This window comes from Anopheles coluzzii, chromosome X (genome assembly GCF_943734685.1).
Source record: "Anopheles coluzzii chromosome X, AcolN3, whole genome shotgun sequence".
NCBI classification, from domain to species: domain Eukaryota; kingdom Metazoa; phylum Arthropoda; class Insecta; order Diptera; family Culicidae; genus Anopheles; species Anopheles coluzzii.
In genome coordinates this window covers 1272328-1286533 of record NC_064669.1, presented here as the reverse complement: position 1 = coordinate 1286533, position 14206 = coordinate 1272328, and the positions used below count along the sequence as shown (strand labels likewise).

At 49.1% G+C, this 14206-nt stretch overlaps 2 protein-coding genes across 3 annotated transcripts; one reads left to right on the top strand and one right to left on the bottom strand.

Moving 5' to 3' along the window:
* Window positions 1-2461: 2461 nt before the first annotated feature.
* LOC120950766 (mitochondrial protein C2orf69 homolog) lies at window positions 2462-14086 on the top strand. 2 transcript variants are annotated; one of them, XM_040369059.2, is made up of 6 exons: window positions 2462-3631; window positions 3688-3789; window positions 9521-9890; window positions 9985-10217; window positions 10332-10470; window positions 10538-14086. In XM_040369059.2, exons 3-6 carry the CDS (start codon window positions 9591-9593, stop codon window positions 11642-11644), a joined length of 1779 nt encoding a protein of 592 aa, XP_040224993.2. In that variant the 5' UTR covers window positions 2462-3631; window positions 3688-3789; window positions 9521-9590; the 3' UTR covers window positions 11645-14086. The 2 variants fall into 2 exon arrangements, with proteins under 2 accessions (XP_040224993.2, XP_040224984.2); XM_040369050.2 differs by lacking the exon at window positions 3688-3789 and having other exon boundaries at window positions 2463-3631.
* LOC120950780 (TWiK family of potassium channels protein 18) lies at window positions 5517-8150 on the bottom strand. The gene is made up of 2 exons (XM_040369071.2): window positions 5958-8150; window positions 5517-5783 (listed from the first exon to the last, which is right to left on the bottom strand). The coding sequence occupies exon 1, from the start codon at window positions 7006-7008 to the stop codon at window positions 5959-5961; it is 1050 nt and encodes a 349-aa protein (XP_040225005.1). The 5' UTR covers window positions 7009-8150; the 3' UTR covers window positions 5517-5783; window position 5958.
* Window positions 14087-14206: the final 120 nt, after the last annotated feature.

The following is a 14206-nucleotide window of genomic DNA, read 5'->3' as shown; positions in this document are numbered from 1 at the left end:
AATGGCCTAATTTTTCGAATAGCAGGGGTCGAAATCGTGCAATTCGTCGTCGTCCAATCCAGTTTGTTTTGTGAAGTCCATTCGTGGCAGGGGTCTTGATCGTGTTGTACGTTGTCATCCGGCGTACTTGTCCGGGTCATCATATGGATAGTCTTGGAGTTTCCGAAATATCCATTGCAGGTTCGATCCAATCCGCTTTGAATGGTCCAGTAAGCGTAGCAGGGGTCTTTATTAGGTTTAGCTTCCAGCGCTTTCAAGTGACGGTATGCACCTAGCATGTTTTTAGAGACCCTTTTTTGCGAAGGACCTTGTCCTTGCCCTTGGCGAGGATCTATATGCCAGGATCGAGGGTTAAAATCTTTGCAAGGACCTCATCCATGCAAAGATCTTCTGTCTCAAGCCGTGTCTGATCCTCCAGCCATACACATCACGCACATTCATTCATTCATTCACACGTACAGTCATTCATCACAAGCAAACTAGCGATTTACAACATGTAGCACAAGGACAAATATTCCAGGTAATAATCTTGTATTAAATGATATGTTGTGTAGTAATAATTTATCATCACTAAAATAGAAAGCTTTCAGTTGAGCTTCGTTCAAAAATGTAGCAGCGAGCCCTGCCCCGATGTGCATTCGAGTAGATTTTGCATTCCCATTCTCCCAACTGCTCGAATGAAAGAAAACACGAAAGCTTTGCTGACTCAGGCAAAAGCATTTCTCCCTACCCGCCATGCAATTGACAGCGATTTGCGAGGGCGCGCGAGGGCTCGCACGCCATACAAGTTCACCGCCCCAGAGCCCTCACATTAAAGAGCTTGCGAGCCTTGGTAGTTTTTTCACCCCTAGTTTTAGCAGTTATAATTATAGCACCCCGACGGCAGGTATAACAATGCGATTTGTAGCATACTAAACACCTGAATTTTGAAATTTTATTTTGCAAAAATCCACTAAACTGGATATGGTTATCTTTTCGACGAATAACACGGCAAAAAATATAAGTTATGAATAAAAAATAATATTGTTGCAAATACCATAACGCCAGGACTCCACAGAGCATAACACGGAGCGCAACATAACAACTGACAGCTGCTAAACGCTTCATAAAACGCTTTATTGCCGGTACCATGTTTTGAATATCCTTAGTAGGCCGCTCATTTTTCGTTGAAAAGCTACCAACCTACTGCGATGACCGATAGTTAATGAAACGCTTAACCTCCTTTCCCAAGCGTTTTCTCAAGCGTTTGGCAGCTGTCAGTTGTTATGTTGCGCTCCGTGTTATGCTCTGTGGAGTCCTGGCGTAAGATTTCAAGCAGATGATAGAACTCGCAACCCTCGCAATGTTTGACGGGTAGCGCTCAATTTGTTCGAAAGTATACGAAAGCAGAATAATGGCAACGCAGGGCAAATAATTAACTTTGTACGTGTAATTTGAAATGGGTTGACAACGAGTGTCATACGCATGGGCGTTCAATATGGAGGTTGTGCAGCTAGTTGGTCGATACAATAAATAAAGACATAAATAAAAGTATACATTTCATTGTACGATCGCCTCTGCTCGTGTTATTTTTAGTACTTGTTACTTTGTCTTGAATTTCACACTTAACAACTGTCAGATATCTGCAGCAACCCATCGATGGGAATAGATTTTCATATAATCCAGTACTTAGCGCAACCGCAAATGAAGAATAATGTCATGATATCTAAATTTTGGGATATTCAATGGACAAAAAGATGAAACTATTCAATGTAGCTCTTTATAACGATTTGATTAAACTCAAACTCGGCTCTCGAATGATGCGTTTGATTTGAAGTGGATTTTTAATTCCCATCCCCCGATCCCCCCATAGCAGGATAGTCAGTCCTACGTATGGCGGCACGGTCTATTTGGGGCTTGAACTCATGCCGGGCAAGTTGTTCAGTCGTACGAGTTGACGACTGTACCATGAGAGGCCTTACAATATTAAAAGCCAACAATTGTTAAATTAGGGTCGACAGGCAATGCATTTTAGTAAAAATACATTAACCCTATTTAGTTAAAAACAATATACGCCGATCAGTTTAAACGTTTGCTGCTGGCAAGTAAATGATTTCAGTGGAACAGAGGAAATTGAGACCGTGCTGGAGACACGATGCTAATTTATGTTTCACTGCATGAAAAAGCTATATGAAACAAAACATTACAAAAAGACAAATAAATAATACGACTAATTTCGCTTATAAAAAAATAACCAAAAATTATTTCCCACGTATATTAATTTCATATTTAATGATTATATAAAGCATCGCCAAAAAGTCGTCACAATAAAAAAAACTACTTTATTCTGTTTAACGTTCTAACGAGCAGTTGAAATTATTTGAAATGTCTCGGCACGTTCGCTTCGACCAGACATACGCACACGCACGGGATGAAGTACGCAATCAGGCACCGTAAACGACTTCATGCGAGCGGCTCTGCGCTGCCCGGCGGCAATATGGCGTCTGTGGCGGCGGCTTGTTGACCCTTTCTTTGGCAACACTGGCAGCCGTTCCCCCTGGTGGCTGTGTGTATACACACAACAAGCGGATCAACATTCTGCAACACAATAGACGAACGAGCGGTGAAAACACTCACACATCCACACACACAACATACGCACACTCGCTCTGGGACACAACAGTGAAATATTGTTTGTGTGTGCAACCGGGTGCTGTATAGTGTGCGTGTGTGCGAATCTTTCTTCCCGTTGTTTCGACCGAGCCCGTTGTGGATGGACGCCAAGTGAGGCCGGGAGGGTGGCAAGCCCGTGCCAGTGGTAAGCGGGGAAAGAACGCGTTCTTTGCGAAAGGCCCCGAGCGCGTCTCGAGTTTTTCCGCTGCCTGTGGGTGCGTGATTCCGACCGTTGTGGGTGTGTGTGTGTGTGCGCGCGCGTGTGTGTGAGATTGTTTAGGCGTCCCAGGCCCAGGAGCTGCGAGAGGCCGGGTCGGGTGCTATTGTTTACGCCCGGAGATCGGGCTGCAGGTGACAAAGTGAAGGAAAAACAGTTTTCCACCATCGCCAACCTGCTGAGCGAGCGGCGTGTGTTGGTAGGCCCTGCTACTAGTGCGCGCTATTCGCGAGTGGTGGATACGGTTAGTGGTGTGTGTTTGTGTATGTGTGTATGATGTACGTCCATTTTGCACGCCGCAAAGCAAACAAAACAATCAAACAGTCGCCGCAAGGACGCCGTTCCAGCCCCGTGAAGCGAGGTTAGGAAGCCGCTCGGCTCTCGCTCCCACCTCCTCCCCCGCACACCCACAGCATCCTTGCGCTCCGTCGTTGGTGTGGCGGTGGTGGTGGCGTTGACGAGGTGGAGAAGCGTCGCGAAAATACCGAACCAATTACCACAAACTCGCATCGAAATCAACTGTGAACAATCATCCTACAGCCCACCCAACCACCCACACACACACACGCACGTACGCAATCGCAACCCCCGCCAAGCGGGCTCCTATCAACTGTGCACAGCGGGTAAAAGGGAGGGCGATACAAGCAGAAGCAGAAAAGGGAATCAAAGGAACAAATCATTGAAAGGAACATTTCCTCCTACATCACAGCGACATCCCGCGGCGGCGAGCACACACCCGCCCCTTTCAACCGGCAATCAATGGTAAGTGGACGGTGAAAAGTGCGCCAATGTTTAACGATGTTTATGTTCCTTTTTAGCCACCGCTGGCGGCGTGTGTTTTTAGCAGCAGCAGCAGCAGCAGCAGCATCACCAGCATCAGTAACATTTACGCACAAACATACCCACACAAACACTCGCAGGTAACGCACAAGGAACGCACGCGCATACGGCAAACCAACACATACACATGTAGGTGCGATGAGCTGTTCTGCTGTCTCCTCTGCCACCTCCGGGATCGGATTGTCTTTGCATGCGCAATCACCCCGTTCACGCAAAACTCACCAAACCACCCTCCCGGTGTACCAAACAAAGGTCCCAAGTGGAGTGTGGGTGGATGTGTCTGTGTGTGTGTGTTTCCTGAACTGCATAGGGAAAATAGGAAGTTGGAACGGGAGTGTTCCTTGGCGCTTGAATGCTCCCAGCTGCATCGAGCGCACACGCGCGCGTAAACACGTACATCTATATGTGCATGCACACGCACTTGCTAAATGCAACCCCCTTTTCTGGAGGAGGGGAGAGTGCACACAGGGTGCAGCCAGGCTGTAATCTAACAAAACAACGTGAATTTCCACCATGGCTGAGGGTACATTCAAATGGCTTGTAAACGGCACCGACGGACACACGGGCGGGTGACACAGTTACAGCGTCTTGCTCATCCTAATTGCAGCAAACGAAAGCCATTCTTTATCGTTTAAACGATGGGCGGAAACGGTGTGCAGACAAGTTAGAATCAAACGTCAACAAACCATTTTACCCGTAGCACAACGGTCACTTTCCAGCGTGGAATTTTTCACCCCAGCGCAGCTAATTTCACAGCCTCGGCTATGTTTATGTGAGGGCGTAGTGTTCAATTACAGCTCATTTCGGAAATATTTTCATATTCTGTGACTAATATAGCGCCCAACATGCGTATGAGAATTGCCTTCAATGAAACGATTTGATTTGTAAAACCCTTCTTTTTTAACTTTCTTGAACAAACTTTAGGTACGTTTTGAAACGCGGTTGGATTAAATATTGAAATCAGAAATTCTAATGTCACTATTTTTTGAATAGTTTTAAAGTGTTGGAGTTGTGATAATGCTTTCCACACAAGAAAACACGCTCCAACATGACAATTGAAGTATTTTGTTTTAAATGCTTTTTTCTCTGACGTTGTTAAATGGTCCTTTTGATGCTGAATCTCCACGCAAAGGCCCCATTATTCATTCGATGTTGCTTTTGCTTCAAACTTCTCTCTGTTTGGAAGATTCTACATCACCTATAAGCAATGCTGCAAAATGTAATGAGCATCACGAGAGCCTCACCAACGAAAACAATGAATATATCCGTGGTAGGATGATGCTTGATTGCTGATATTCAATGGAAATGTGTGATGACATTCCGAACGCGACGTGCCAGTGCTTGAGTCAAACCCGATACTCTGATAAGCTGAGCTTAAGTCGGCGCAAGCAGAATCATGACTTTTTCCTGGCTGTGAACAGTGCTGCCGAATGCCATTGTTTCATTCACCAACACTCATGACTGAAACGAAGCTCAAATCAGCTCACGTACACGTAATCACTATCGTGATGATCATCGACAGAAAATGTCGCGACAAAGTGACTGACCAAGGGTTGGGTACACAAAATGGCACCAAGTATTGATCACACCAATCGTTTTGAGTATCACCTCTGATTATCGCAATTGAGTACGTGACGCTGACATGGATTTGGTTTCAGTTCAGTTTTTTTTTATGACACTGGCAGTGACATGTTGCAGCACTGCCCATGTAACCCCCAAAGCACCGACCCACTGCACGATGGACGAGATTGAATGATGAGAACGGTTGGTTGTGCGTGCATGTTCTTGAACCTAAAAAAAAAATCGATTGATTGAAGTATTCATTTTATTATTTGTTACATTTTTCGATCGTGAACCACTGAGACGACCACTCCGCTCATCTTCACGTTCACTGGTATGGTACAATGGTTTGCTTCGATGGCATTTTGTGTTGATAATTCTGATAATGCTGTTACACTACTAATACATGAGCGTTTACGGCTAGGCGAAGGCTAGATACCGGCGTCTCACCTTCTTCTTGTTCCTTTTCTTCTTCTTCTTCCCCCAAAAAAAAAACCGGGTATGGAATTGGTCGCTGGAAACGAAACGAACAAGCGGAAAAACGGTTGTTTAGTGCACAGGGGTTAGGTTAGGTTAACACGCCTGTAAGTTCCATTAAATTACACCGAAAATGCACACAAACACACACACACACACACACACACACACACACACACACACACACACACACACACACACACACACACACCTTAGTCATAGTACTGCGAGTCCTTGGTGCCGCAGCACTTGGCAAACTTGGAGCTGAGATCCTCGAGGCAGAGGCGCGTGTCCTCCTTGATCTCCTGCATCTTGATGCGCACCTCCTCCCGCATCAGGATGTAGCACATCGCGACCAGGCCCATGCCGAGCAGCATGTAGACGAAGTTGATCACCAGCTTGGTCGGTTTGCCGCTCTGCGAGTCGAGTATGTTCGCGCCCGGCACCAGGTCGCCGATGCCGATCTTGCACAGGCTGGTCACGCAGAAGTAGGCCGAGTCGAGGTACGTCCACTTCTCCCACTCGGCGAACATGATCGTGCCGGTCGCGATGTAGATCGTGATCACCCACAGGCAGGCGGTCGTCGGCACGATGATGCGCTTGCGGGGCGCCAGCCCGCCCGGGCCCTCCTCCAGCGCGAGCCCGCCGTCCTCGTCGCTCCGGTGGCTGCACTCGTGGAACCAGGTGTACAGCCACTTGAACGTGGACGCCAGCACCTTGCCCATGTTCATGAAGTACAGTATGTAGAGCGGGATGCCGAACGTCGCGTAGATGACGGTCGCACCCTTGCCCCACGCCGTCCGCGGCACCATGTTGCCGTACCCGATCATCGTAAAGACGGCCAGGCAGAACATCAGGGCGGCCGGAAAGTTCCATACCTCCTCCGGCGAGCGGCCATCGTAGCCGCGCCGGATCGCCTCCGCAAAGTCGTCCTGATAGCGCTTCAGCACCAGGTCGGCCTCGTAGTGCCAGATCGAGCTGTTGAACAGGTTGAGCTGCTCGGTCACGTCCCACAGCTCGGCCGCACAGTTCCGCCGGAGCGTGACGACGTGCTCGATCAGCGGGTTCGGCTCCTGCGTCTCGATCGACATGAAGCTGGCCGCGCCGACCAGCGCGTACGCGACGATCAGCCCGCCCACCCCGACCTGGGTGCACATGAACGCGACGAACTTGCGGCAGCAGTCCTTTACCTTCTCCCGCGGATCGCTGATCGTGGTCGAGGACGAGCCGCGGCTCCGCACGGACGAGCGCTGCCGGATCATGGTGGGGCAGTGCTGCTGCTGGACACAACGCTGAGCTGAAGAAAACCCGTCAACGCACACCCACGACACGAACACATACACCCAAAGCAAAGGCGTGCGGAACCAGAGGGATTCCGTATATATATATATTTTTTTTTTGTTGGCTCTCTTTCTCACGCGCAGGGCACACGGCACAGCGGGCGTCGCCTTGTTCGAGATGGCGATAATGGCGTTCTTTTAAGGGAAGATTGTTAGCACAATGGCGCCTTATTCTTCTTCCTCTGCTCCCTCGCAACTGGACCCGTCACAGGAGAGCTGTCTGTTGTGAAAGAGTGTACACACACACACACACGCGCGCACACACTTAGACCGCCGACCGCCCCGTTGCTGCGGTGTGTACGGTACGCCGAGCGCTCTCCTTCTGTTTTTAATGCTGAGTAAATTTAGACGGCAAAACAAGAACTAATTTTAAACTTCGATCGGTCTCACGCGCACACCCCAAACCCAAACCCCCGCTTGCATCCCTTCCTCCCCTCTTCGCTCCCTATTCCGCTCCGTTCCTACTGCACCTCATCAACGCGCATATTTTATTCCGTCCATTTGCTTGACCATGGTCTGCGTATGTGTGTGTGTACATGTGTGTGTGTGTGCATCGCAGACTCCGTTGATCCGCGATGAGTGTTCGGCGAGTCGGCTATTTAATGGGTTTCGATGGGTTTCGTTCGCGTCGGGGAAATATGTACATATCGCGCCGCTTTTCTTTTTTGGAACGGATGCATGTTTACCATTTTTTTTCCTCCTCCATCCCATCAATTCACACACCCCACGTGTCGCTTCTCTCCCTCTTCATCCGCCCCTGCTATCACACAGTCACGTGTGAATGGGGCGGGCGGATGGGTTTACCAACACGACAACCGGCACAGCGATCCCGAAGAGCGCGCGCGGGGCCGACGTAATTAATGATTTGTTTAAAATTTGCCCTCGAAAACACCTTCCCTTTAGATTCAGTGATTCCCAAAGGTGATCCCAGGTGGGGGGAGGCGCTGGACAATTTTCAGTCGGCGATGTGCATGAAACGGTCCACAGAAGGGTGCGACTGGTGACCGATGTCTGATCGATACAGCGTCTGACAGGGCGTATTGCTAGTTTGCCACGCCTGAACAATGCTGAATTGATAACTCGATTGCACTATTTGTGCTAGAAATACGATCGTCTAATGTCTACATTCATTTTCACCTCAAATATTGTCGCTTTTGGTATGAATCGGTATGAAGATGAAAGCTATAGTCCTGTAAATTCATGGTGTCATGGTGCTTTCTTACTTTCTTGTGTCCGTTCGGCCGCTAGAATGGCCCAGATCGCCACTGTAAAATCTGTTGGAGAATACATATTCATGGGGTCAACAGATTATCTTTTTTTTATCAAAGTATTAAGTGCTTTTTGTTGCAAATGTTTTGCTTTTATGCTACGCTTTGGCTACTTCGATTCCACAGAAATTGGAAACCGTAAATAAGTAATAAAATGAGGTAATGTTGAAAATCATCATAAATAGACCGAGCGATATCATAGCGGGTGTTAATCCTAATTGGTGAAAGGTTGTTACTGTCATCACATCATTATTCTTAGCAAGTAAAGCTGTTGGAACGGTTGTAACATTCCAACATGGAAAAACATGAATGAGAGCCGATGTTTATTTCGAGGTATAAGATATAAGAAAAGGAGAACCAGATCCTCCCTAGCCTTCCAGTTCAATTCAATTCTGCTGAATCAGAACTTCAAAAAACTTCCAAAATCCAACAATATGTTTGAACATCAAAATTAATGCTTGAAGATGGCCAATGCTAATAGAATCAGTGTTGTGTTTAATAATAAGCACGCTAGAAGTTTGAATCTTTGAAGATTTATTTATCTTTTGTGAAACTTTGAAGATTTGCGAATCTTTGGAGATTCATGAATCGTTCAAGAATCGATTCGAGATTCGAATCACTCATCATCTATATCAATCAGATTCATATGGACGAATCTCTACGAAAGACCCATGAAACCCATACCTAGAACTCCTGATACCCGATGATTGGGCACTATTAGCAATAACCTCACAAAAATGTGGGCGCTGGATGGAAAAAGTGTGGGAACCGCTGGCCTTTAGATTATTATTTATTTCCCAACGATGTTTTACCATCACCTCATCCCCCATACACAAAAAAAAAGAGTGGGCGCAATACGGTTGTGTAAAGCACGGGCAAAAGGGTTTTTTTTTGGTTCTTTGGGCATGGAGACCTCTTTGGGAAAGAGTTTTTTTTTTGTTCGTTGAATATTGCGTTTCTGTTTTCTGCATTTCTAACGCGTCTACTTGCATATACTTGCAATTTTTGTTGAATGAAGCGAAAGTGAACTGTGTATTTCGCTTAATATTTGCATAAGATGATTTCATTCTTCATTATACAAATATTTCTTTACAAAAAAACCAATTGAACAAAAATGTACTACTATGCAAATTCTCTAGTTCTTTTCCTTTTATTTTTTACCACAGCCGATAAATTGATGAGCCTGCCCCGAAATCCCCTACCCCTTCCCCGGAGCACGGCGATCGATTCAGCGCAATGAGTAACGTACGATGCAACGAACCGCCACCGACGGCGACCACTTCCCTCGCCGCCAAGGACACGGAGGCTGATACCGGGCCATCGATTGCGCCGGTACCACAGCCGCAGCAGCAGCAGGCGCCGCAGCAGGCGCCGACCGTGCAGTCGAGCAATAGTAAGGGTACGCCCTGCCGCATCAACAGCGTGAAGGGCTACCAGAACCGTACCAACAGTATTATCTACTGTCCGCCATTGTTGCGCGGCAACTCGCCGAAGGAGAAGTGCAGTGCGATCGTCTACTTCGGTGGCGATGTACAGGTAGCCAGGGGTTATGGGGTTTGCCCGCGTCCAGCGTTTTTTTTTAAATGTTGAATCTTGGAGTTAACATGTTTGTTGTTCCCACCCGCTCCAGGACATCCCGGAAAAGATGGAATCCAATCGGGACAACAAAAACTACATCAAATGGAACCTGGAGAACACGGCGCTGCTGCTGCGAGAATCGTTCCCCCAGTCGCACATCGTGGTCGTGCGCCCGATGCGGATGGAGTACAGCACGTTCAGCTGCTTCGACAACTTCGTGCGGGGTAACAATGCGGGCATACCGGACCACACGCCCATGCACTACTCGCTGCAGCATCTGGAGGAGTAAGGCCCGGCTCTTTCTTTTGTTTTTTCATTTCAATTTTGTGTGTGTGTGTGTGTGTGAAACGTTCACTAATTGCCCCTCTGCTTTCCATCCTCTCCGTGTCGGTTTTCCAGGCTGCTTATAAATCTTACGAAAAAGCTCACGAAACCTATCCTGGATCAGGAATTCCTACACAAGCTGCTGAGCGCTTCCAGCACCAAGGGGTACGGGGGCGACGTGCCGTGCAAACAGAACAATGCCGACATTTTGCAAGTATGTAGCCAGTGTGGTGTGTGTCGGCATGTAAAAAAGCATTGTGTGCTTCCCTTCTTCCACGCAGAGCAATATCTACGATGGCGGGGCCGCCGGGGCCGAGGATCCGGCCGAACCGGACGACCTGGCCGAGCTGCTCTGGTGGCGCGAAAATCTCAACCTCGACAAGGCGAGCCTGAAGCTGATCGGGTTCAGCAAGGGCTGCGTGGTGCTGAACCAGTTCATCTACGAGTTTCACTACTACAAAACGCTCACGCCGGACGACAGCACGATGATGCGGCTGGTGTCGCGCATCAGCGACATGTACTGGCTGGACGGGGGGCACGGCGGCGGCAAGAACACCTGGATCACGTCCCGCAGCCTGCTCGAGACGCTCTGCCGGCTGTGCATCAACGTGCACGTGCACGTCACCCCATATCAGATCCAGGACGACCACCGGCCGTGGATACGGAAGGAGGAGAAAGCGTTCACTGATCTGCTGAAGCGGCTCGGGGCCGCCTTCGACCGCCACCTCTACCCGAGCGAGGCGAACTCGACCAACCTGTACACGCACTTCGACGTGCTGAACCGATTTCGGCAGCACCAGATCAGCCTGTTCTCGCAGCAGCTGCACCAGACGGTGATGCAGCAGCAGCAGCAGCAGCAGGGCACGCTCGTCCAGCACGCCGCCGGCGGCGGTAGCTACGGGCGGGTGGTGGTGGCGGCTGCGGCGGCTGCGGCTGCGGCGGCGGCGGCGACTGCTCCCGGGCAGGGCAGTGATGAGTCGGCGGACGGTGGCGATGGTGGCGGCGACGGCGGCGGCGGTGGCACTGGCTCGCCCGGCCCGGAAGAGTACGGCACGGTGGGTGAGGACGAGGACGAGGAGGAGGAGGAAGAGGAAGAAGAGCCGATGGATGGCACCGGGGGTGGTGGAGGAGGAGGAGGTGGGCGAGGAGGTGGAGCCATCGGAAAGGTGGTGGATGAGGAGGAGGAGGACGAGGACGCGTCCTCGCTGGCACTGGAGGACGGTGTCGGGGAGGAGGGACCGGGCGGCGGCGAGGGCGAGGAGGAGGAGGAGGACGACGATGCACCCATGCCGGCGCACCACGTCACCGCGATGGAGACGGGGGCGGACGACGACCAGGGTGATAGCAGCGGGGGCAGCAGCAGCGGCGGCAGCCTGCACGACAACTGACAATCGGCACGCGATTGCATCAACTTCATTTCCGTATTCATTTAGAAAATAAAAGGCGCGGAGCGCGAGAGAGAACGAATTTAAGTTGTTCGTTTCGCGGCGGTGCCGGCGGCCGCGGCAGCTCACCTACACACAATGGGGTACTCCTCCCACCCCCCACCCCCCCGCTCCCTACTCGCGCGCGCTTAGCATACATTTACGCACACATCGTACGACTTTGCCATGTTAGATTTTACGCGTCCCCTCCCTCCCGGTGCATTCCCCGTTGGTTTCATGCACAGTGCAGCAGCCACGGCCCATCGCGGCGTACTCATAGCGACCCGAGCGGACCGGGTGGAGGCATCCCGAATTGTATCTGTAATATTATGTTGTACTGATTGTACATTTAAGTAGATTTTAGTGTGCCCTTGTTGGCGGTAACGACGCACTTCAGGACCATTTTTTGTGTGCTGCGGCAGTCGAATGCCTACCGCAGCTGGGGTTAAGGGGGGCTCATATTTTGGCCGCTAAGTTGAGGGCTGAGAAGCTGATAGAAAGCTAGGGTGCGCTTGTGGGTCGTGCAAAAGCGTGATCAAAAAATGGTCGCCGGCTGCTGTTCAGTTCAGAGGAAGAGGACACACCCCTTTCATACCTTCAGCCGCTCAGGCATGGCTTGGCACCAGTTAGCACCTTCCCTCTATCTCTCTCTCTCTCTCTCTCTATCTTTCTCTCTCTCTTGGTAGCGCAAACCACCCGTTTCGATAGGCGCAGTGCAATTTATGACAAACCAGCGCAAATCATCAGCGGGCTTTGCTTGCTCCGCGATGCTTTCCACGCCGACTAATAGTGTGGAGAAAAATTGCCCCCGTTTTTCCGATGCGTACATGTGCGTGTGAGTACATGATGTTTTTTTTCCCCAAATCGGTACGTGTGCTGGAACTGTTCCGCGGGGGTGATTTTTAAGGAAAAGTGGACCTACAAACACCTTTCGAACGACAATTCCTCGCGTACTTTCAAACGATCGTTTGAATTACATCACAATCCTCTACCACCCTGGTCGTGAGATACCCTAAGTGCACCGGTATGTGTGTGTGAGTGTGTGTGTTTGTGCATAAGATAGGAATGTGTCTGTCTATGCGTGGCTGTATACGTTTGAATGAGAGAGAGAGAGAAAGAGAAGGAGAAGAAGAGAGAGAGAGAGAGAGAGAGAGAGAAAGAGAGAGAAGAAAAAAAAAATGGGGTGGGTTGGGGAAAATTATTTTCATCCTTTTTCACAAATCCTTGCATTCGTTGCTCAATTCAATTGTAAATTTGTCTGGTACTGTAAGCTCTCTCTCCCTCTCTCTCTCTCTCTCTCTCTCTCTCTCTATCTCTCTCTCTCTCTTCACTTTTAACAAACACAACAAAAATCGTAACATCAACACAACACAAAAAAGGAAAAAACCACATCGTTCATCGCAAATCATCCCCCATTCTCCCGACCGAATCCCCCTCTCGCCCTTTTTTAGAACGTACACACCCAGCAGTGGGTGAAAAGAAAAAGGTATCATTTATAATTTTAAAATTCCTTCCTTATAATAATTAAATATATTTTAATTACAATTCTCGAACCGCCTGGCAGCGAATTTTTTGTGAGTCTTCTATGCATGTGTTGGTTTCATTTGTCTTCTTCATTGCGTCGGTGAAAATGCGCACCTGATTTTTTAAGACGGAGTAAGGATTTTTTTTCAATTAAGAAGGACCTTTTTTTTAGAGAGTGGCTGTGTATACCCTGCTCTTCCAGGCCAAGCAGCGCCGATGTGAAGAGTCAGATGAACAGCTGATGGAGCAGCTTTCCCCGTCGTGGGACATCCGCTAATGCTACAGGAGATTGAAGGAGTCACGGAGCGTGTTTGCTCCTAAAACCGCTATGTGCCGGGACGCTCAAGGAAATCTCCTGACAGACGAGCGGAAGGTGATCGAAGCGTGGAAGTGCCACTTCGAAGACCACCACATCAGCAGCACAGCAGTAACAGCAGCATCCGAACTCTTTAAGATGGGACCGGAGAGGCGTACCGTCGAGAAGAATCAGCTGATCGTGAAAATCTGGGAACAGGAGGAACTGCCGGAGGAGTAGAAATTGGGTGTCATTCGAGGCGTGGGGCTAAACAACGACATCCTTGGTACGATCCTCTTGGTACCATTTCTTGGCTTCGCAGGTTACATCGACATCATCGGCAGGACAACAGCGAAGGAGTGTGAGTCGTACATCCGACTTAAACGCGAAGAAGCAAGAATTGAATTGAGAATCAATGGGACGAAGACGAAGTACCTGCTTGCCGGAAACTCAGACCATCTGAGAAGCAGTGTATTAGTTGACGGCACCATCCTCGCGAGAGAGAGAGAGAGAGAGAGAGAGAGAGAGAGAGAGAGAGAGAGAGAGAGAGAGAGAGAGAGAGAGAGAGAGAGAGAGAGAGAGAGGCTGTGTAAAGGATGCTAGTTGGAACAAGACTATATTTCTAGGAACCTTATAATAATAATCATGTCCTACTATTCAAGCTTAAATACTCTTGAATACGTTTTTTTAAATGTACTGTTTCTTTT